The sequence below is a fragment of the Hemiscyllium ocellatum genome, chromosome 43 (genome assembly GCF_020745735.1).
Source record: "Hemiscyllium ocellatum isolate sHemOce1 chromosome 43, sHemOce1.pat.X.cur, whole genome shotgun sequence".
Taxonomy (NCBI): domain Eukaryota; kingdom Metazoa; phylum Chordata; class Chondrichthyes; order Orectolobiformes; family Hemiscylliidae; genus Hemiscyllium; species Hemiscyllium ocellatum.
The window spans coordinates 21593174-21617549 of NC_083443.1; the positions used below are offsets into that span (position 1 = coordinate 21593174).

At 39.4% G+C, this 24376-nt stretch overlaps 1 protein-coding gene across 2 annotated transcripts in view; it reads left to right on the top strand.

Annotated features, from left to right (window-relative positions):
- The window catches only part of lrmda (leucine rich melanocyte differentiation associated), a 900271-nt gene that overhangs the window by 549712 nt on the left and 326183 nt on the right, over window positions 1–24376 (top strand). For both annotated transcript variants that reach the window (XM_060853979.1, XM_060853978.1), the window contains exons 3-4: window positions 20291–20422; window positions 21485–21619. In XM_060853979.1, the coding sequence (XP_060709962.1) occupies window positions 20291–20422; window positions 21485–21619 (267 nt within the window). The remainder of the gene's footprint in view (window positions 1–20290; window positions 20423–21484; window positions 21620–24376) is intronic.

Below are 24376 nucleotides of genomic sequence, written 5' to 3' on the forward strand. Positions count from 1 at the left end.
GTTGTAAGATCATATGACTTATACTTTGGTGTCTTAAGGAAGTTCTACAGTAGAAGCCAAAACTAAATCATCACCTTCCTTTTGTGGTGTAAAAATCATGTTATGTGCAAGTATAACATGAAAACATTATGCCTGGTACATTTTATTTTGTATCAACATCATGGAATTGTGTGAACAAACATCTGACATCTTTTCTGTCCTTGGTGATTAACATTTCCAATAATTTTTTTAAGTGTATTGTGACATCTTATGTAAGTATCAGTACAAAATAAGTTATTCTGTGCTTTATATGAAGAGGTTTTTCCAGCTATAACTGTGAATGTAATATTATTGACATCAATTGAAGCTTTTTTTTTCTCATAGCTACCTTAAAATCACCAGCCTGTCTGATTAGTCATCAACCAAAATTTCTATTGACATTGCAGTAAAATGATATCAAGTCAGTTAATTTTACTAGGTCAATAATAATTCTCACTTCAATGAAAGTTTAAGAGATGCAAAGGTCAAATTACGGGTAACATGACAAGATGTTCTCTGTTTAGATATTTTTCTTTGAAATTTTATATAGCTCGAGAAAATAATTCATTCTCAATTTAAATCATGGCAAGAGTTGCACTGGATCTAGAGAGTAAGCTTTATCATTATGACTCTATATTAATAACATTGATTTCCTTGGGTGATGTTACATACTGAATGTAGGAGTACTTTATTTCAGCAGTACTCTGTATTTCTTTGTCTGATTACACGTGATAAATAACACATTAGTGATATTTAATGCATATATTGAAGTTAAATGGGATATCTCTTTAAAGTGTTCTTGACACTTTTTAACCTATGGGCTTAATGGCATTTTTCATTTTATTCTGTAATTTGACTGTCAAAAAGTGCAGGGCTGAGTTTTCTGCTACTGCCTGATTCTAATAGAAATGGAAAAGAGGATTTTTGTCATTTAGATCATTTTAATGTCTAAATGAAGTTGCTGTACAAATGAACATTTACAGATTAAAATGCTACTTTTGGAATTTCAAAAAAAATTCTAATTTGATTTGAAAATTACTTTGGAGCCATGCTCCATTTCTGCCATTAGTCTAACTGCTAACAGCTAATGAAGAGGTAAAAGGAATAAATTAATATCTAATGTTTGTTCTTGAATTAATTGGTAAAAGTGTGAAGTCTTTGAGATAGTAATAAGGATTTTAGAAAAAGCTATGCCTTCAGCATACATCTCAACTAATGCATTTTTGTGATGAGAGGTAACAAAAGCATATTGCTGACACCATAACCATCAGTAACAACTTTTGAAGAAGCATGAATTATATGATTTTGAGTGCTCAGCATTATATTCCTAATTCTTGTGCAATGTCATAATGGATCCTAATATTTTAAAGCTGAGCTATACTTGATGCACAGGGTTCACATTTTCCAGTAATAGTCATTCATTGCGTTAATAAAGTTAATCATTTATGATAAAAACTAAAGTAAGTTCTGGTAGCTGCAAGCATTTAGTGAAAGGCTTCTACCCTGTCTCTCCAAAGGCACTTGGTAGGCAGTGGCTTGATTTTTAAAGATTAAAAAGGGGCTCTGGGTTCTTTGACTTGGAAGCAGATGCAAGGTGTTCACTCTGTAGATAATGGCTGAGCATCTGTGTGGACACTGGTTAGATTGTTAGTCTCTCAAGTCCCAGGAATGTGTTAAGAATGAGGTTTTGTGAATAGTTTTGCTTTAACCATTTATTTATTTTCAAGATAGAATGTAGTTCCAAAGGGTAGCTTTGTTCAGCATGCCTTCTGAGGTATGAGGCCCAGATGAATCATATTGCCATGGACTTGGGTTTGAACAGGGAGAGGGTGCATAGTAAGTCATGATAGGATCACATTATAAAGTTGTTCTAATATATGGGGGTGGCACAGTAGCTCAGTGGCTAGCACTGCTGCCTCACAGCGCCAGGCACCCAGATTCATTTACTGCCTTGAGCCACTGTCTGTGTGGCATTTGCACATTCTCCCTGTGTCTGCGTGGGTTTCCTCTCGGTGCTCCGCTTTCCTCCCACAGTTCAAAGATGTGCAGGTCAGGTGAATTGGCCATGCTAAATTGGCCATGCTAAATTGCCGATAGTGTTAGATGCATTAGTCAGGAGTAGGGGAATGGGTCTGGGTGGGTTACTCTTTGGAGAGTCGCTGTGGATTTGTTGGGCCGGAGGGGCTGTTTCCATATGTACGGAATCTAATCTAATCATATATTCCTGATTCACACTTATGAGTCAGTCTGCTAGGATTGAAAAGAGAGAGAGAGAGATGGTTCATCATGAAGGAAAGGTTAAAAAGACCAAGAGACAAAATGAAGTGTAAAATTCACAGAGCTCAAGTTTGATAGAGATTCTTCACAAAACGTCTCAGCATGAATCTCCGTTCGAGGGTTAAAAGTTACCAGTTTGGGAATGGAAGTAAACTCTTGGGAAATATGAGACACTTTGGATTGGTTCCATGGAGAATTGAAGTGTCATCTCTAAAGCCTAGCTATGCAGGAGGTTCACTGCCATCAGGAGTGCCCTTTACCATGCACATAATAGGAAGGGAACCAAAGTCCAAAACTTCACAAGTTAATAGGTGGCACAGCTAACACTTCATAGCAAATACAGTGCACACTTATAAATCTATTACCATTTAAGATGCACGCTACAGAGCTCAACTCTCCTTAGCTTCATCCCATCTGAGAACTCACATCTAAATGAGTGCTTGTTTTTCCCCAATTCCTTGGATAGCATAACATCCTCTCATTGTTCAACATGGGACCATCACAGACTGGAAAGCCTTGAAACTGATGAAATTTACAGTTTTTTGGCAACAGCCAAATCAAGCATTCACCAAAGAAAAGCTGCATTTGACTCTGGGAACAGTCAGTGACTGCTTGTCTTTCATCGAGCCACAAATTGACAATCCACAATTCTTTGCACATGGCTACTGGAAACAGGTGTCTGTTAATTCCTGGCTGGCTTATTGCACTTGATGCTTCACTGCTCTATCGTGTCAAAGGTGAGGTTGGTTCTTAGTGTCCTCAGTAGGTCATGGAGATTTCTGGCAAAGAGAACTGTGGAATGCTTATTCATAGTCCTTTGACAGAGGGACCTACTAATGCAACACAAGCCATGTCATGTAAATACTGCTTTTTCCTGTAACCCTCCGCACTGTTGCTATTTAAGTAATCATCTATTTCCCTCTTGAATGGTTCACTTGAATCTACCTCCTCCATATTTCAGTGCAGCACATTCCAGACTTTAACTGCTCACTGTGTAAAAGAGTTTTGCATTTTCTTATTTTGCAAAATGTAATTATTATCCACTGTGCATTTATAGTTGTGGTCCGTAATATCACTTGGCGAGAATGGGATGTACCTACGGTGACATCACTGCATTCCCTGTGCCACCCCCATATGTTAGTGCATAGTCCACTGATGAGGGGTAGATTTTGGAGCTCTGGCAGGTGTGGGACAAAGGCTGGTGGTGAGGCCTATGGGGATGATGTGCATTGGGGAGTGGAATGGAGCAATTGAGACTGCCACCATTCCATTGCTGCTTTCATTAGCTGCCTGGTCCTCTCCAATGTCATGCTGCCTTCTCCAAAGCTGGGAGGCCATACTAATCAATGAAACATTGCTGAACAGGGGCTGAGCACAACAGAGAGTACTGTAAAGGGCAGAGCTGTGGCTGAATAGAGGCAGGCAGAGGCTGGGGCTGTGGCTGGACAGGACAGTGAGGTCTTGATTTTTGTTTTGGAAGAGTGAGCTCGTACACTCTTCTGCTCTTCATTGTCAGCCCCAACCTCCCTGAGTCTTTGGTCACTTTCAGTGGAACCTTTGGCAATCCCATCTTGGAGACTGTCTCTGTTCAACTATTTCTCTGAAATTACATAGGGAGCCTCTTCATGCTCCCCATTCTTGGCGTATTCATACCTACATTGGTATTACAGCATTCACATCTTGTGCAAAGTGCTTTAAAACTGTACCCTTTGATCTTTGATTCTTTAATAAGTGCAAATAGTTCATTCTTATTTGTTCTGTCTTGACTCCTCATGATTTTGAAAACTTCCATCCAATCTCCCCTCTGCCTTCTCCTCTCTTTGGAAAACAATCCCATCTTATTCTCATAATTAGAATTTCTCATCCTTGGAATCATTCTCATAAACCTCTTCCACACACTCTCCAGTGCATTCACATCCCTCCAAAAGGGTGGTGCGCAAAACTGTGTGTAATACTTCAGCTGAGGTCTAATTGGCATCCTGTTTACGTCCAGCATAACCTCGCTGCTTTTGATTTCTATGACTCTGCTAATGAAGCCTATAAAACCTTATCCTTTATTAACAACTCCATCTACCCACCCAGACATTTTTAATGATTTATATGTATACGTACCCATGTCTGTCTTCTCTTACATACCCCTAAGGATGATACCCTTTATGTCATACTATCTCACCATGTTCTTTGTCTCAAAATGTATCACCTCATCCTTCTTCATATTGAACGTCAACTATTTGCCCAACCCACCAACATGTCAATGTCCTTTTGAAATTTCACTGTCCTCCCAGTTTGCAATTCTCCCAAGTTTTGTGTCATCAACAAACATTGAACTGTGTCCCACTCAAGAATCACTAAATGGTTACATCAGCAAAGGCAAACCCCTGGGGAGCTCTACTACAAACCTTCCTTCAGCCCAAAAAATACTATTTCCCATTTCTCTCTGTTTCTGATCCTTCTGCCAATTTTGAATCCAAGTTGGTACTGTCCCTCTTATTCTATGACCTTCCTCACTTCTATTTCGAGGCACTTTACTGAATGACTTATTGAAGGTCGTGGAAACCACATTACCAGCTTTGTCCTCGTCAAGCCTCCTTATTACCTCTTCAAAAAAAAACTCCAGCCAGTTACATTAGATATGATTTTCTCTTAACAAATCCATGCTCACTCTTCTGAATTAACTCACATATTTCCATGTGGTGATTAATTCCATCCCAAATAATTGTTCATGGAAGTTTCCCCACAATCAAAGTTAAGCTGACAAGTCTGTAATTATCAGGGTTATCCTTGCAACCTTTTGTTGAACTCTGGTGTAATGTCTGCAATTCTCCATTCCTCCAACACCACCTTGAGTCTGAGGTGGTTTGAAAGATCCCTGAAATTTCCACTCACTTTCTTCAATATTCACACTTCTGTCCAGGTACTTTATCAAATATAACCACTGATGACTTATCCAATGCCACCTTCTTGCCAATTGTGAGTCCTTTCAGTGGCTGAATTTCCGCCTCTATCGTCCGGGTTTAGGCAGCATCTGCCTCAAAACTAAAGACCGATACAAAGTGTTTATTTAACATCTCAACCATATCTCTTGTCACCACATGTAAAGCTCCTTTTTAGATTCTGACCAGTCCTACTCCTTTTTAACACCCCTTTACTACTGATGTGTTTATTGAAGACATTGCAGCTTCCCGTTAACGTTAACTGTCAGGCTTTTGTTTCACAAGTCCCCTTTAGTTTCTCCTATTTGCTTTCCCCTATCCCTTTTGAATTTGTGTTCAGCTTGGTTCTCAATTATTTGGAGACCATTGCTTTAGGTTTTTTTTGGATGTGGGTGTTGCTGCCAAAAGGTCAGCATTTGTTGCCCATCCTTGATTGCCCTGTGACTGAGTAGCTTGCTAGGGTCATTTCAAATGGTTCAGGTGTAAAGATTTACTGTGAATGTGGAGCAACAGTTTGAACTGCCTGAAAGGAGAGCAGATATTTTTCCCGTGAAAGGAAATTAATGTGTGTCTTTGCCAACAATCACTGATAGTTTCATGGTCACTGTCTTTGAGTTTAGCTTTCTATTTCAGGCTTTTATTGAATCTAATTCCACCAGTTTCCCATGCTGCCAGAGCATTGGCCTGGGCAACTAGGTTCCCAGACAATACCCACTGTATCACCTATTCAGTCATGCTAGGTGTGACTCCAGCACTGTTCTGTACTGGTTTAAAATAGCTTTTTATAAAATCAACTCATTGCGTCATCTAAGTATCTTCAATCTGAAATGGTATCATAATAGGTGTAAATCATGTAACAAAAAAAAACACTCATTAGCTCTGACCTGAGCTTTGATCTCCAAAATCAAATTGGAAATGAAAAATTGTTATATCATTGATTAATATTATTTTGGAGATATTGTTATTGCATGTTCACCACCTTTTGATAAGAACTAATTTCAACTTTTTTTTTCCCAAAATAAATTCTTGATGGTGGGAATTACAGCTTTTTAATAAAAGTTTGCCTGGACGATTCAGAATTTAATATCTGATTGTAATTGTTTTACAATCAGACAGTGGTGTGGATATTGCATATCTGCTAAGCTATTCAAATGAAAGCATCTATCACTGAAGATTTCTCTAACAGAGTATTTAATACTGTTGTATACATAACAACTGACAGGGCTTGCACTGCTGTTTTTATACTGTGTCAAGTGATGTAAATGAGATGTGGGGGAAGGGTTAAAATCATATAGAACATGTTGGAAAGTAACCATTGTCCTGCCGCTATCTGCAGGCAGATGCTGCTGTCCTTCTGGATGTTCCTCTTGTATCTCAGACTGGTCAATTTCTACAGACTAAGTGTTCAAATTGAGCCATTTTGTTCACTTTAAAATAAACCCAGGCACATTATGCGTGATTTCTTATTCACCAGCCTGTTCACAGGCCCTTTCCATGACTGTGTGACTGTAGAGTGAAACCTTGTGAGGGCCAGTGTTTTCACTACGTGCATGTCAACTTCAATCTGCTCCGATTTCGTGTGAAATCTGTGCCGTGGTGTGGGGCACAAAGGTCAACCCCTGGTAATTGATGTTGCTTATTCATCTGTTTCCAGTGTCTTTTTCCACACATTGGGTTTTGTTTGGATAAATTGTTTGAAGATTTACTGTAGTTCTTAAAGCCTGAGAAACAGCTCTGGTTAATCCTTAGTGTGGCTCCTGCTGCACAGTTTAAATGTCCCTAGTAGGCAGGAATCTTAACCCAGTTGACATATAATGGCACTAGACAAAGGATCTTTTCCAGACAAGATGTAGAGGACATCTTCTAGCGTAACAATTAGAGCAATTTTCAAACTAATTTACTATGAAATGAATTTGCAGAGCCATTTAAATAATGTTATAACAATGTTAATTGGTTAAAAATATTCCAAAACACTTCTTAATGATCAAGTATAGGCTTGTTATAAATCACAGCTCAAATTACAAATAATAGTACGACATAAAAATGCATGCCCAAAATTGATGCTCTTGAAGTTATTCTAAATGCTTAATTCATTCTATTTTGGATCATTACACACTTTAGTACTGATGATGGCAAATGACACTATGTGAAAATTAGGTTAATGTACATTTTTGGAAAGTATTACCCTGATAAACCTTAGTGTTCCAGAGAGAGCTCCCATCTATATTACGCGGATATCGCAACACAAAAATCATATTTTTCTTTTTTTAAAACTTGTAATTTTGTCTCTCAAAATTGTCAGTGAAACATTAAAATAGTATACAAAGTTAAATTTGAAAATTGTTTTGAGTTAACCTGTATAAAGCAGCATTTGCTTTTTATAATTGAACTGCCTGAGTGTTCCTCTAAGTTTTTGAAGAAAATATTGGCAAAACTGGTTCCATTGGAAAAATACAGGTGTCAAGAAGCTACCTTTAAGTTTATTTTTGATCATTTCTGCCATATTATGTTTTTGATATGTTCAGGCCTGGATGGAATGCAGTATTGCTATTTAAACTTGGTGGATCTTGCAAATTGGGTAAACATATTTATAGTGAGTGAATGAGAATATAACTTTGGGATCAATCTCTTGTATAAACAAAAAGTGTATCTGTTTTACACTCATACTGCTGACTGCCACCTTCATCACAGTATGGACTATTAAGGAATTTTGCTTTGTTATTTGAATATGTACCTGATAGAATACTTGACAAACCAGGAGCACCAACTGATACAAAACATCCATTTAACAACAACACTAATTATAGATAGGCATGTTATTTGTTATAACTAAGATCAGAGAGTCATTTGGGAGCACAGGCTCCAAAGCTAATCTTTGATGTGGTGATCTTAAAATGTTTGGATGATTTCATCATAAAGAAAATTTTTAATTGAATGGATTGACAGTAGAATAACACTTAGCAATGCTGTCAGCAGGTTGGATTGCTCAAATTTAAAGGGAATACTTAGACTTGTCAGGTCTTGTAGGATTTCCTTTTCAACTACTCATCACCAACATTTAGCCAATTTACCAAGGGAGTGCAAGTTTTTCTTAATGTTTTAAATTGCTAAGTCTAAGTGGCTATATTTAAGCAAAATTATTAAATAGTTAAAAAAAATTGTGGATAAGGCACTCAGTTTCTTTTGATGTCTTTCAAAATATTAATTTCTAGAAATCTATTGGGACAAAACTGGGTTCCTAACCTTATTAGCACTTTAGAAGTTGCACCTTTTTGACTGCTTTCCAAAACTAATTCAATCCAAGTTGAAATGCCTTCATGTTTTGGCAGTTGAATTGAAAAATACCATTTACTGTAGCTGAGCATGTAGAACAGAGAATAATTTCAATAGTTTTGTCCAGGCAGTATCTTTCACCTGTTTTTGACTACATGCTTTTTCCAAAGGCTTTCCTTGTGAAAGTTTTGATGTTGCAATCAGCTGCAGTTTCTGCTTTGTGACCGTCCCATTAGTATTTTTGTTACAGCCAAAAATAATGTTGAATACTTAAATATTGTGGAATAAACTGAATTACTTGGAGGGCAAAGAAAATTTCATTCATCACCCTCAGACAGTGAAAGATCAAAATTCTGATGTCATAAATGAATAAATGCCAATTTATATTTAAAAGGGATTTATCTCTAAACTTTATTTTAAAGTACTTGTCCCCTCCTCATTCATTTCCTTCCTTCCCCTTCCCTTTCCTTACTAGTTCTATTCCTACTACTTTCAAAATGGAGTTTACTCAATGCATGAGATCTGACAAACAGTATTAGTATATTATTAGACCATTGGAGCAAGTGGAGTTCAGCCTTGTTCTTACCCAAAATATAGACACATTCACACAGTTGAGGTCACTGGGCTGTGGTCAGTCAGTACAGACCTGGAAGTTTTGCTTCTTTGTATCCTCATGACACCAAGACTAATTATAGAACTTTTAAATTTAACCTTAGATCTGATAAGTTGGTATGGTGGCTTGGTGGTTAGCAGTGCTGCCTCACAGCTCCAGGGACTCTGGTTCAATTCCAGCCCCAGATGAATGTCTGTGGGGAGTTTGCACATTCTCCCTGTGCCTGGATGCATTTCCTCTGGGTGCTCCGGTTTCCTCCCACAATCCAAAGATGTGCAGGTTAGGGGTATTGGCCAAGCTAAAATTGCCCATAGTGTTCAGGGATGTGTAGGTTAGATGCATTAGTCAGGGGTAAATATAGGATGGGGGAATGGGTCTAGGTTGGTTGCTCTTCAGAGAATTGGTGTGGATTTGTTGGGCCGAAGGGCCTGTTTCTACACTGTAGGGATTCTAGTTCTAATTCTAAAAAATCTAACATCAATGCAGACATGTGATTGACTGTGGGATCTTTCTGACATGTTTCATTCGTATTCTCACTGAGTATAGCCAGGTAAGGCAGCACATTTTAAGATAATTTATTTGATTCATTAATTGCTCAGGGCAATTATCTGTAAAGATTGGATAGCACTATTAATAATGTTATTTGAGTTTTAATGATACCAGGAAGTCCCATTAATGTTAAATTATAAATATTATTTATCTATTGTTCGGGAGAAGATAGAAGCCTAGGCTTTCTGGTGGTAATGTTGATAAATTTCTGTAAAATCTTGTACTCCACTGCAACTAACAGTAAGTTTATGAGTCCATATGTGCATAGACTAATACATAATACCCCCAGTTACTGTCAATTATTTTATCTTTGAGAATACGTCATTGAGGTAGCCCCAAATCACAATCAACTGCAAAATGAATTACCCCGTACTTCAAATCTTAAAAATGATGATGTGTAACTGGGGTTTTAGCACTGCTAACTTTGTGATTACAACTGAATAGTACACTGTCCTGGAAAAGCTCATTTTATATTTATGTATTGTAAACCTTTTTTTATATTTAACTTCTTTCTTAATTTGATCAATAATTTTTTAAAAACAATATGAAAATGTATATTTAAAGTGATAGGAAATGTTTGCTGACTGAGCATCTTTCAATTTGCTTGCCTCGTTCTTCTGCTTGCTGACATCACTGTTGTTGGATACCTGGACATCCCCTTGACCTAGTGACAGATTTAAGTAGTCACCAAGGAAGAGGAAATCTGTGCAAGAATGATTGTCGGAGTGTTTTTAGGTCGACTTTCTTCAAGGTGGAGAGTGGAGTGGAGAGTTCCATTACTTTGCAGTTGAGAGAATTGATTCATATTCTCAAAACTTCAATCTATGGATATATTAGTGCTGCTGGTTGTTTAGAAAAGAAAATTATATGGGAACTTCTATTGGTATTGGACATTTTAAATACAGTTGAGATTGTTGCAATTGTTACATGTGCTAAGTTTGAATTAACTTTTTCCTAAGTTCTCTGATGCTATTGGACTTAAACATCCAATAACTATCTTTGGATATTCTTCAGTAAGTATTAGGACAATGATAGAATCAAACAGGGCAGAAGAGGCCCTTCGGTCCATCAAGTCTGTACCAACAAAAATATACTACAACCTGCAGTAGCCCCATTTTCTGTACTAGGGTCATAGCCTTGAATGTTATGAAAGTTTGTCATGTAATAAGTGTCAATAATAAATAGGAATCTTTGCACAGCTATCAATACATTACCTCATACAGCTCTTGATAAAGCTAAAATAATTTGTTATTAACAAAGTTAGCATGGCTTAATGAAGGGAAGGTATGTCTCATAAATTTATCAGAATTCTTTGAGGGGTTAATATGCAGGATTGATGAAGGGGAAATATATATGGGTTTCTAAAAGGTTTCTAATAAAGTATCACGTGCAATGTAATTTAATCAGAGCCCATGGTGTTGGGTAGTGCTCCCTCAAATTTTCTTACTTGCTGTGCAGGCCTCTGAAATCCATATATGGCGGCACCTTTCAGAACCATAAGCCAATGCAGTGATCGATGTGCCAATGCCAATAGCAGTGCATGGAATATGTACAGCCACTTAGCTCTGAGGGAATATTGATATTGAGCATAATATATGAGCACTCATGCAGGATTGGCTAACTAATAGAAGACAAAGAGTTAGGGCAAGGGAGCATGGATTTGCTGTCCATGAATCTACATACTCGTAAGGTTGGTCCACAGAACCAATTTTATTTCTTAAATTCCCAGGTCCTGACAGATACCTGGTCCTTTGCTGAGTTCTATAATAATGCCTCTTTGTATTTTTGTGTTATCCACAGGAAGCCTGTACCTCTATTCCCCCACCCTAGGATAGGAAAAGATTTACTGTACATGTTAATGACTTGGATGAAGTGAATGTACTTACTAAGTTTGGAGACAACACAAAAATATTTAGGAAGGCAAGTGATAATACAAAGGGCAGAAGCTTGTAGGGCTCTGAGTGATGTGAGTTATGGCAGGATTTGTTGGATCGTGAGCAGTATAAAGTTCCATCTTTAATGCTTTTCACAATTGGTGTGGCAAGTTTCTCGCTAGGCACTGGTGAGTTTCCAATTAGGGGGATTATTATTTGTTAAACACTTCGTTAATGCTCATTAATATATAGCTTTCTATCTTAGGAAACTCTCTGAATGAGCTAGATGTTGAGAAAACTTGACAGGGAAACGAGAATGGATACCTGGTGGATTTAATTTGTTGCTTGCTCCAATTGGTGTTGGGTAATGGGCTGCATTAGCTCAAGGCACACTTCATGGCACCTCACATCCAATGAAATTGGCATCTGATACGTTCCAACCTGAATCAACCCTCATGGCACAACTCTGATCCACTCAAAGGAAGCATTAATGCTCCCTGGCATCTCTCCTTGTAATACTGCAGCAAGGTCACTATGTGCTCAGGGACAAGTGCCCAGCTCATGGACTGCACCAGGCTGCACCTCTCAGCTTTTCACTCATTATCATAGCATTCACTTATTCACTGCGCATCTGTTGGGATGTTCTCAGCATCCTTGCCTTGCATTGTCTGTTTGTACTTTGCAGTTGGGCATGACAGATGCCGTAGGGGTGGGGTTGGTAGTTAATGCAATGAGTTTGGTCAGACACAGCAAGAAAACCCACTAGGCCTTGTAGAAGTCCCTCCAAAAATGAGCCTCCTATTATTTCTGGATTAGAGCAGTGCTGGAAAAGCACAGCTGATCAGGCAGCATCTGAGGAGTAGAAAATCGACGTTTCGGCAAAAACCCTTCATCAGGCAACAGGATTCCTGATGAAGGGCTTTTGCCTGAAATGTCGATTTTCCTGCTCCTTGAATGCTGCCTGACCTGTTTCCAGCACCACTCTAATCTAGACTCTAATCTCCAGCATCTGCAATACTCACTTCTGCCTCATGTTATTTCTGTCTTGCCTTGCTGTTTAGCACAGGCACAAAGAAAGGAAGCTTCTCATGATTGTCCATAGGTCTCCATAAAGTCAAGGGAGCTAGCCTTTGGTTAGGGAGTCTTGGTTTAGTAAGTCAAGGGCATCCTCTGATACCAGTCCAAATGTCTGGGATAGTTAGAGTCAGGATGCTGTCCATATAAGATGGGTGAGGAGCTGAATATCAGGCAGTCCTAAGTCCTTCTGCCCTATTGGGTATTGATTTCCTCTGGGAAGGAGAGAGAGGCAGATATAAAGGGAAATGAAAGTGGGCAGCACATGGTGCAGGTGGGGAGCTGTCCCAAACAAGTGATTAGTTAGCATGGTAGGCAGGCAGGCAGGGTTATTGTAGACAGGGATGGAATGGATGATCACAAGTACGGCAAGAGAAGGTGGGCATTACGTATAGCAGGAATCTTGGTGGGAGGAACAGTGATAGAGTGACTGTGAGAGAAGAGGATGTCACTTAGCCGATGGAGTGGACGAAGACCTTCTTCCTACAAGTTCATGTATTCCTACAGACAGCTGATACTGGTCTGGTGTCTTGGTTGCAACTACTGGTCCCTGGGGAGAAGTGTTGTGGAAAGGTCACCCAATACTCTGAGAATTACCAGGAAACGCAGAAAATCCTTCACTAAGTTAAACTTTTATTTGCAAATAAAAGCTGTGACAATCAAAACATGACTTCCTGACTGCCCCCTTATTCTTGGGGCCACGACTACTTATACTTTTGTGTTTCCTATGCCTATCTAGTGTAATTAGCATAACAAATCATACTAGCTTACTTTGTCTGTCTAAACTAATCATCTTCTTCCACACTTGTCTGCTACTTTACACTTAATCTATCACATTGCACCACTATTGTCTTTAGCTTGAGCTTATCAATCACATGATTTGACTAGCCTATCATAGTGTGCAACCATTATCTTCAGCATGAGCTCATCTATTGCTTATCTATTACATGATCCTATGCATGCATTGCTCCATTAAGTTAACAATATACCTCCCAAATTAACTTCCTTAGAAGGAAGTCTCACCTCCGCCACATCCAACAGATCACAATGTCCCTGTCCATACAGAAGAACGCCATTTGCCACATCCACAACAAATGCTAAGATCCAGGCAGGCAGCACCAGACCGACAATGCTGGTGAATTCCTGGTTTCCGCTGAATTGCAAAACGTTCTGGGAGCAACTTGTGTTAAGATGGGGCTGCAATTGTGCATACAAATGCCTTGGAGGTGGGTTTGGTAGTTAAAGCAATGAGTTTGATTAGACACAACAAGAAAACCCGCTGGGCATTGTGATGGAAATCCCTCCCAAAAAACATTGGAAATTTGGACTTTGCCAAAAAAATGTAAGATTCAGCTCAAGGAGTTTGCAGGTAAAGTCGATGTCATCCTAGAGGAAAATAGGGCTGCTATGAGAGAGATGTCTGGTGGTGAGTTTAACCTGAGGGTCAGCACAACTCGGGTAAGGGATGAAGTTGAGAAACCAGGACCTTTATGGTAACCTCATCTTGTGCAGGAATTGAACCACCACTGTTGGTATCACTCTGCATTGCAAGGCAGCTATCTAGCCAACTGAGCTAACAGCAGTCAACTGCAGCAAATAATGGTATATGGCCTTCATTGTAAGAGGATTGAGTTCAGAAGTAGGGATGCCTTACTGCAGTTATCTAGGGTCTTGGTGAGACCATACCTGGACTATTCAATGCAGTTTTGGTCTCTCTACCCAAGTTGTGCGTGGAGGCGGAGGAGATTGGTGAGACACTAAATCAATACTTTTCGTCAGTATTCACTCAGTAACGGGACTCTGTTGCTGGTGTGAATATTGAGTCACAAGTGATTAAAATGGATGGCCTTGAAGTATGTAGGGAGGAGGTTTTGGGAATACTGGAAAGGATGAAAATAGACAAGTCTCCTGGGCCTGATGGCATTTACCCTAGGATCCTCTGGGAAGCTAGGGAGGAGATAGCAGAGCCATTGGCCTTGATTTTTATGTCGTCATTGACAACGGGAATAGTACCAGAAGACTGGAGGATAGCGAATGTGGTCCCCTTGTTCAAGAAGGGGAGTAGGGACAGCCCGAGTAACCATAGGCCAGTGAGTCTCACTTCTGTTGTGGGCAAAGTCTTAGAGAGAATTGTAAGGGATAAGATTTATGAACATCTGGATAGGAATAATGTGATCAAGGATAGTCAGCATGGTTTTGTGAAGGGCAGGTCGTGCCTCACAAACCTTATTGAGTTCTTTGAGAAGGTGACTAAGGAGGTGGATGAGGGTAAAGCAGTAGATGTGGTGTATATGGATTTTAGCAAGGCGTCCGATAAGGTACCCTATGGTAGGCTAATGCAAAAACTACGGAGGTATGGCATTGAGGGTGCATTAGAGGTTTGGATTAGGAATTGGCTGGCTGGAAGGAGACAGAGGGTAGTAGTTGATGGATTAGGTTCATCTTGGAGTGCAGTTACTAGCGGTGTACCACAGGGATTTGTTTTGGGACCGTTGCTGTTTGTCATCTTTATAAATGATCTAGAGGAGGGGCTTGAAAGCTGGGTGAGCAAGTTTGCGGATGACACAAAGGTCGGTGGAGTTGTGGACAGTGAAGAAGGATGTGGCAGGTTACAGCGGGATATAGATAGGTTGCAGAGCTGGGCAGAAAGGTGGCAGATGGAATTCAATGTAGCTAAGTGTGAAGTCATTCACTTTGGTAGGAGTAACAAGAAGATGGATTACTGGGCTAATGGTAGGCTTCTTGGTAGTGTGGATGAGCAGAGGGATCTTGGTGTCCATGTACACAGATCTCTGAAAGTTGCCACCCAGGTAAATAGTGCTGTATGCATATGGTGTACTGGGCTTTATTGGTAGAGGAATTGAGTTCCGGAGTCCTGAGGTCATGTTGCAGTTGTATAAGACTCTGGTGCGGCCTCATCTGGAGTATTGTGTGCAGTTTTGGTCGCCATACTATAGGAAGGATGTGGAGGCATTGGAACGAGTGCAGAGGAGGTTTACCAGGTTGTTGCCTGGCATGGTAGGAAGATCGTATGAGGAAAGGCTGAGGCACTTGGGCCTGTTCTCATTGGAGAAAAGAAGGTTTAGGGGAGATTTGATAGAGGTGTATAAGATGATTAGGGGTTTAGATAGGGTAGACACTGAGAACCTTTTACCGCTAATGGAGTCAGCTGTTACTAGGGGACACAGCTTTAAATTAAGGGGTGGTAGGTATAGGACAGATGTTAGGGGTAGATTCTTTACGCAGCGGGTTGTGAGTTCATGGAATGCCCTGCCAGTAGCAGTGGTGAACTCTCCCTCTTTATGGTCATTTAAGCAGGCATTGGATAGGCATATGGAAGTTATTGGGCTAGTGTAGGTTAGGTAGGCTTCGGTCGGCGCAACATCGAGGGCCGAAGGGCCTGTACTGTGCTGTATTTTTCTATGTTCTATGTTCTAAAATATATACTTACCATAGAGGGAGTTCAGTGGAGGTTCACTAGGCTGAGACCGAGGATGGAAGGACTGTCCTAGGAGAAGAGATTGGTTTGACTGGGCTTGTGTTCACTAGACTATTAATTGATGAGAGGGAACCTTTTTGAAAATGCATAAAATTCTAACTAGTAGGGCTGGAAAAGCTATATACAGGGAGAATGTTTTCCCTGGCTGAGAAGTCTGGAGCGCAGTCTCAGAATATTGGGTAGGCCATTTAGGACTGAGATGAGGAAAGATTTCTTCACTCAAAGGGTTTGAACCTGTAGAATTCTGTACCACATTGATGTGCTGACCACATCACTGAACATATTTAAGAACAAGATGGATTTTAAAGGCATCAAAGAGGTATGAGGTGAAAGTAGGAACATGGTATTGAGATGAAGGATCAACCATGATCCTATTGAATGGAAGTGCAGCCTTGAAGGTCTGAATGAACTAAAAACCCTAACACTATTTCTGTGACACATTAACTCATTAAATTAAACTATGTACAGTAATCAGTTTTAAATTGTCTTCTTACAAATGACTATGGGGATGCAAATCTATGATTTCATGAAGAAAATTCTCTGACGTCTATGGAATTTTCAAATATCTAAATTAATGGCCTACTCATACAGATAGGTGAAATGATGTATCTAAATCCTGATCAGAACCTGTACCATCCTCAGGTCAGATAGATTATAAAAACCAATTGTTTTCCCTTGTGTTTGATATAATGGAGTCACTAATCTACTTGATCTACATGAATTAGCTAAAAGGAAAGTGAGTGATGCGTATATTTCAAAGATAGCAGGCACTTGTAAAAGCAATTTCTTTGAGAAAAAATGCTGCACAGGTTTTTAATGAGTACTAATTACCACAGCAAAAAATGTTGGCGTCTTCAATGGATTTACGTGAATGAAAGATCAAAGAATGTGGCACTTGCATTTTAATCTGTTGACTAAAATAAAATGAATAGGGTGGTGGTAATGGGGCCCGTGAGAGTGACAACAACACAGGTGGTAGAGACTTTAATCCCTCCTTTATTGTTGAAGCCTTAGGTCGAGTCACAATTAAATAATCAGCTATTTTTATTTCAACTTCATGTTCACATCTTGAAATTGTTTCTTGCCTTAGGTAAAAGACTTGAAATCACATGTAGTGATATGAAAGACTATTTACTCTTTGTTGGTACTTTAAAATGTAACTTTGCAAATGTCACTTTTAAAGTCCTCCTTCATCCAGGGGCAGGAGTGAAGGGAGTTGGTTTGATATGGGGAACAGCTCATTAGAGGCATTTGGCATAGCTGCATCAATAATGTTCAATAAGTCAGAGCTTTCTATGTGATAATTCAATGTGTTACACTTTCAAACAAAACTATCTGTAGTTGCTTTGCTTCATCCAGGGCCCCTGTAGAATGCAAACACCTTAAAAACCATCAATTTGTGAAACAATATGTGTCAGTAATCAAGGTGTTTTGAGAAGAGACACAAGGATTGTTCAGTTGAGAGTTGCACTTTTGGGGAAAAAAATAGCAAGCAAGCTGTGCAGACAACTCCCATCTTTGGTAGCCTGGTGTAAAAGGTCATAAACTTAACTGACAGTCCCCATCAGGTCAGTCAAAAACAATGTTAGAAACAAAGTTAGTAAGGGCCTGGGTCAAGTCGTGTTCTAAAGTCAGCATTGTCAAAAGCCTCAGTCACATTCATACCTACAGGCAACCTCTGCTGATCCTGAGTCATTAATCAAACTGCAGAGCCAGTCTGACCCTGGCTCCTTCCCTTTGAAGTGTGGTGTCCTTTCCAGCATGAGGAAATAATTTGCTGCCTGATTCAATGAGCCATCAGTGGAGCCAGCAGACCTAATGACATGTGAGAATATTAACCTCCTACCATGAAGAGCTGTGAATCTTGAGAGGCAGTCTATAATTCACCCAGTGCACCGGAGGCACTCTGTCTCACAGTCTCTGTGACAGAACTTTGTTTTTATTCCTGCTTCCTTCTCCTGCAACTTTGCCGTCAAGATTTTAAAATAGATCTAATCTCGCCCTTTTCTCACATCTCATTTCAACTGCCGTCTCTTGCTTCTGCACTTTTATTAAGTTTATTAAAACCAGTTGAATCCTACTTTTTATGGCAGAGCTCTGTTCGCCCATTCATTATGGTCTCTTATCTTGGCAGGCAATCAGAACTGAAAGGCAGCTAGTCCATTATGCACATATGAAGCCCATCACTCCTTCAGCATTTGCCAATTCATCAAACATTTATCATTTGCCCTCTGAACAGCATGTCAATTTGCCTGTCACTCCCCAGTCTGTGCTGCTTTGTTTGAATCTAAACATTGCTTTTTCACACTGGTGTTATAGACCTATCCTTATAACACATCGCCCCCTCCCTTCAAAGGAAAGTCTCCTTGGTGCTAAGCAGGGAGGGCAGTTGCCACTGCCTGTTGTATGCAACATTTTTGTAAAATAATGAGGGTGAAGTGTGAGCCATAGGCAATGATTCTGGGATATTAGGTATGACAGGGAGCTTGATCATAATTATCTTAACGAGGATAGGGTTAATTACAGTGGAATCTTAAAGTTCTTTCCATTTGAATCAGGCCGAGTGAAATGCATTTTGATGTTTTGTCATCTTGATGTGACTCTAAGTTGCGATGTGAATCTCTTGGCTGTACGGGGATTCCTTTGGGAGAATGGTGTGATCCCTGCAGTGAGGTAAAGGAGATGGTACCTGTGGGTGAGATAATGGGCAGCTTTCAGTTCATTAGAGCTTTGCAAATAGATAGAGAGTAGGCAAATAATGCTGCTCATCTGTTTTACACAAAATTTAAATTGAAAACTGCATGCTATCCTTGCCTGGTTTGGCCTACATGTGACTCCAGACCCACAGCAATATGGTCAACCCCTAACTCTGGGCACTTAGGGATGGGCAATAAATGCTGGCCTAGCCAGCGATGCTTTCATCTTTTTTTAAATAATGAATTTTTAACAAGTCATTACAATTCATTTTGTTTCAACTATGCAATGGGTAAGTGTGAAAATATTAAGGAAGAGCGAGAGAAGACATTTAAATAAAATGCGGTTTGTTTTGGAAACTGTCAATGCCCACTGTTCCTTTTCTCTTCTCCCCACCCCAAACCTTCCTTGGCTTACTGTTGTGAATTTAGTTGATTACATCACAAAGTGCATATTGGCCTGATGACACAAAAACAGCAATTAATAAGAAAGCCCTTGTGTGATGCAGCTCTTTTTAACTGAGTGACTAATAACATCATATGGCAAAATTATTAAAACCAGACAGGTGTTAAGGGGATTTGTACAGAATTTTTCTCTGCCTGCTTCTGATTCTAAACCAAGCTTCAGTGAGCCTGGTCATTTCAATGGGTAACTCCCTCTAGCGTCCCAGGCCCTTTGTCCTACTTCATGCTCTGTCATTTGGTTTCATTTGTACCCTGAAGCATTTAGATGCATTTTTCTCGATTTGCCAGTGCCAAACCATTTGCAGATTTTTGTGGTAAGAATATTCTATTGACCTAGCATTATTGGAACACTATATATATTTATGGTGAAATACACTAGAGTGTGGGTTGTTTGCTGCTGTGAGCCTGTGAGTGTCCTAAGCAGGCTTTCCAGGTGTGTTTGGGGAGGTGGGGGGAGGGGGGAGGGGGGTGGGGGGGAAGGAGAGGGGAGATAGGTGGTTAGACAGAGACCTCATGTAATAAATATCACATTTTATTTCCTCCACTGTGCAGATTGCACAGTGGTAACATATCAGAGTGATGATAAAACTGGATTCATTAGCGGTACAAGAATGATATTTGGACTGAATGATGGATGACAACTTAAATTTGTGTCCAGGGAATGAAGGTGAACTGTGACAGTATTATTTATCTTGGGAGTGAAGGTTTGGGTCAGGAGAGGCTGGGTGCCTCAAGGCACAAGACATTGACAAATTCATCCTGTAGGCCGCATATCTGAAGCCTTTTGTTTTAGATCCTGGCTACTCACTAAGTGACCCTCATCCTTCATCCTGCCAACGTGTGAAAAATGTGAGGCTGTGCCAGGGCTCCCTCTGACACTAATTCTTGTCATTCACTTGCTTGTCAGGCTAGAACCAAAACTTTCCCACTTGTGAAAGGAAAGGTTGAAATATTTATTTCTGTGGATAATGGCTTTCCTGATTTAGTAGCTTATAATTTTTCCTGTTCTCTTCTTGTTGCAGGTCATTGGAAGGACTGGAAGAATTCATCTGTCTGGAAGAGCTAATCCTGGATAACAATCTTCTCAGACATGACCTGCAGTTGCCTAGGTTACCACACCTTCATACCCTCACAATCAACAAGAACCAAATATCCTTGCACGATTACATAGTAAATTATGTAGCATTTAATTTAGAGGAAATGACTTGAAATTCTATTTGTGTGGATATTGTGTTCTCTTCATTGATGGGCATGCCAGAAATTAATTAGTGGCATGTTAATTCGCAAAGTCAAATTGTCAACATTTGGAATTATTTTGTAGGCATTAATGGGAAGAAAAAGACTTTCTTAAAGGAACGCAGGAGAGTTTGTCTTGGATGGAAGGGAGCCCTCTGCTGGAATAATTATTGCATGAGATAAAATCAGGCCCATGGAGAATACTAAATAGGGAAAGGGCAGGCAGTTGTCACTGCTGTATATAAATGGTGTTCATTGCATACTTTTAATTACATTGGGATACGTGCTTCGTGATATACTCACTGAACTATTCTAATATGAAGATTGAATGGAACAAACTTAAATAGTTTTATGAAATATTCAGCACTAAACTTTCAGATAGGCCAAAAACAATACTTTTTTTTGGAGCGTTCTTCATTAAGGCATTAAAATACCCCTCAGAAAGGCTTTTAAATTATCAGGGCCCTGCAGAGTCAATGAAAGTTCAGCAACATTGATTTTCAACATTTACTGGAGACATAATTCTGACTGTGCAAAAGTATCAGGCCACCATTTATATTCTTGTGGGGAAATAAGGCTGTTATTGTTGCCACTGTAGACTCGTTTTACAATGGGCTGAATGTGTTTGTGATGGATGTCGTGTGAAGTAACTGTTTGTTTCCTTGTTGGAAAAGTTTCAGTTTCAACAATTGCTTACCATTTAGCCACACAACATCCATCATTTTGTCAATGTTTTAAATGTTTCACAGTGAACCTTTGAAAGAAAGTGAACTAAAAAGAGGCACATTCTTTCAATATATGCCAAAATTCTGACATGTGTGAGCCGTGAATTGCCCCTTAAACAATAACTTTGACAAGTCTTGAGTGCTGCAGTAAATTTGACTGTCAGCTCCTGATGTATATGATTTTTTTACTGCTTCCCTATAAATGCTTTTTCATTAGTGTGATTGAATCCTTAACGATGACCTTTGACACATAACCGAATTAGACAGCCTTTTGGATCATTTAGCTGAAGTGGTGCCTTGGCTTAAGTACCTCAGCCTCCTCGGAAATGAAGCCTGTCCCAATGAACTTGTTAGCTTGGACAACGATGAAAGTGACTATCAAAGATACAGGTTAGTTATACTCGTTGCTAAGAGATAAGTGCAGTTACCTGATAAATGTCTTTCAGTTATCTGCTGGAGAAATACATTAAAAAAATCATTGCTGTTCCTTATTGTTTGATGTTTCTGAATTTTCAGCCACATTTATTCACAATATACCAGCTATTAATCATTTAAACTATAGGCGTAACTGGGAGAAATTATTCAGTGGCAAATATGTGGGGTTCATTTTAGTGCTGTCAAAAAGACATATACAACTGACAACCTTTATAGTATGGGATATAATATTTATAGCATGTCACACAGCCATAGATCAGAGCAGAAGCACATCTAAAATACTGCAGTTAATAATAAACTTTATACTGTGTTCTTGAGTGAAGAGTTTTTTTTATGAAGCAGTGTAAACATTTTGCAAATGCTGTTTGTATGTGTCTTCATAAGAAATGGAAAACTTTCCTTTCTAAAACATTACATCTTATGTTGAAAATACAAGGCATATAGCCATCATGACATTAGATTATTTAGTCAAAACAACACTGCAGGCATTTTCTGTGCATTTATGGTTTGTATTTTGCAATAGCGATAAACTATGTTGACATCGCAAGTGGCAACATGTGTAGTTTTGCTGCAATGTATTTCACTATGTTTCAGTACAGGAACAAAATTGACTTCCATGATATTTCATTAGGATAGTAATTTGCATCTGCAAGTTCTGTAAAACTTGGGGGAAATAACTGGAAAATTTGCAGATCCTGAACTACCTTTACTACTTTTTATTGAAGTGTCTGTTTTTTAACCAATTAAATATATGCAATATTTGTTTTGCTTCATCTCGTTATCAAACTGCCATTATATTTCAACTTAATTGCTGCCCCTCTCCGCCACACTTTTTTCATCAATGTGATTAAAGTTCTTCAAAATGGGCTTCCATAATTATTTTTGGGATAAACGTTACCTAAGTAGTCAAGATTAGAGTGGTGCTGGAAAAGCACAGCAGGTCAGGCAGCATCCAAAGAGCAGGAAAATCAACATTTCTGGCAAAAGCCCTTCATCAGGAGGTGCTGATGAAGGGCCTTTGCCTGAAATGCTGATTTTCCTGCTCCTCAGATGCTGTCTGACCAGCTCTGCTTTTCCAGCATCACTCTAAACTTGACTCTGATTTCCAGCATCTGCAGTCCTCACTTTCGCCTTATTGATTTTTCCCTAAGAAGTGCCCTAAGAAACTTGCATTTTCTCAACCAGCAAACTTTAACTCCTTAATGATCTCAGTTCATTAAAATTAGGAGATTATATACCACATAAACTATAAAATCCATTCTACTCTCTTGTCTGCCAATGTTTTGGATCTTAACTAAGGCATTGGCAAAATAGTAAAATTATGCTGAGTATTCCTGCTGTCATTGGGAAAGGAAACAGGCCAGGATTCCTCGTTCTGATCTCTATTTAAAACTTGTGCCTACCTCTGTGGAGAGTGTGGCAAGGCAAGGGCAGGTGTGGACCCAGCTGCAATGTGGCCTCTGGACACATAGTCTGCAAATACTGCCTTGGCTTACACATGAGGAATAATGACTTTGGCCAGTCCTGAAGGATGCATAGTACCCAGAAGGTTGAGGATGAGTGGTGGGGAGGATTAGAAAGTTAATTGAAGGGGAATGTTTTTTAAAAAATGAAAAACAGAGAGGGGGTAATAGGACTCATCAAATATATTCAAATATGTATCCTTCACTCCAGCATATATGAAGCTGGGTATTTTGTTTTATATTGACTTTTTCATGCTTTGACTAGTTGACAGGATGTGATGGACGCTAACTTTCACAAAGGCTTGACAAGTTATATGGAGGAGGGGAGACCTGAGGAAAATAAAGTAAATTAAATTTCAAAATGGCTTTAATAAAGAAACGGCGAGGGAGAAGTAAAGGATGGTTTTAGAAAGTGGTTGAAAATGGCCAACTGTAGATGCTGGAAATCTGAAACAAATGCAGGGAATGCTGGAGGGACTCCGGTTTGGCAGCATCTGTGGCAAGATCTATTAATTGTATATGTCATTTGCTTAAGTGTAAAGCGGCATAGCAACCAGTCAACATTAGACTGGTGCTGCAAAAGCACAGCAGGTCAGGCAGCATCCAAGGAGCAGGAAAATTGCTGTTTCAGGCAAAAGCCCTTCATCAGGAATCCTGCTCCTCAGATGCTGCCTGACCTGCTGTACTTTTCCAGCACCACTCTAATGTTGACTCTAATCTCCAGCACTCACTTCTGCCTCAGCATAGCAACTAGTGCCCACATGGGATATGGACCAAGCGCAGGCAGGTGGGACTAGTATAGTTTAGGCCCATGATTGGAATGCAGTGGATGGACTGGAGGGTTTGTTTTCGTGCTGGGTGACTCCGTGACTATAATATGAAGGAGGAAGCTTCGCTAAAGGAGACTACAACAAAGTGATAAATGGATTTTGGTATTATTAAATGTGAAGTAGTATATTTTTATTGGAAAGAATTGTGATCAGTAATTATATTTGAATGAGGATGAAATTGTGGAGTAGATGGATTTTAGGAGTTTTAATGTCACAAGATCTCAAAACAAGTAGATAAAGTAATTAAACTACAGATTCAAAAAAAAATATTTTAAGTCCCTTCTGTTTCTCTGTTGGCTTACAAATGAGGAGCGTTTATATGGAAGATTTGTTGGCCTGCAAACTAAATGTTCCAGATGGCTGTACTCCTTTAATACTCATCAGCACCATCATAAAATGTTGTAAATGATTTTTTTTCT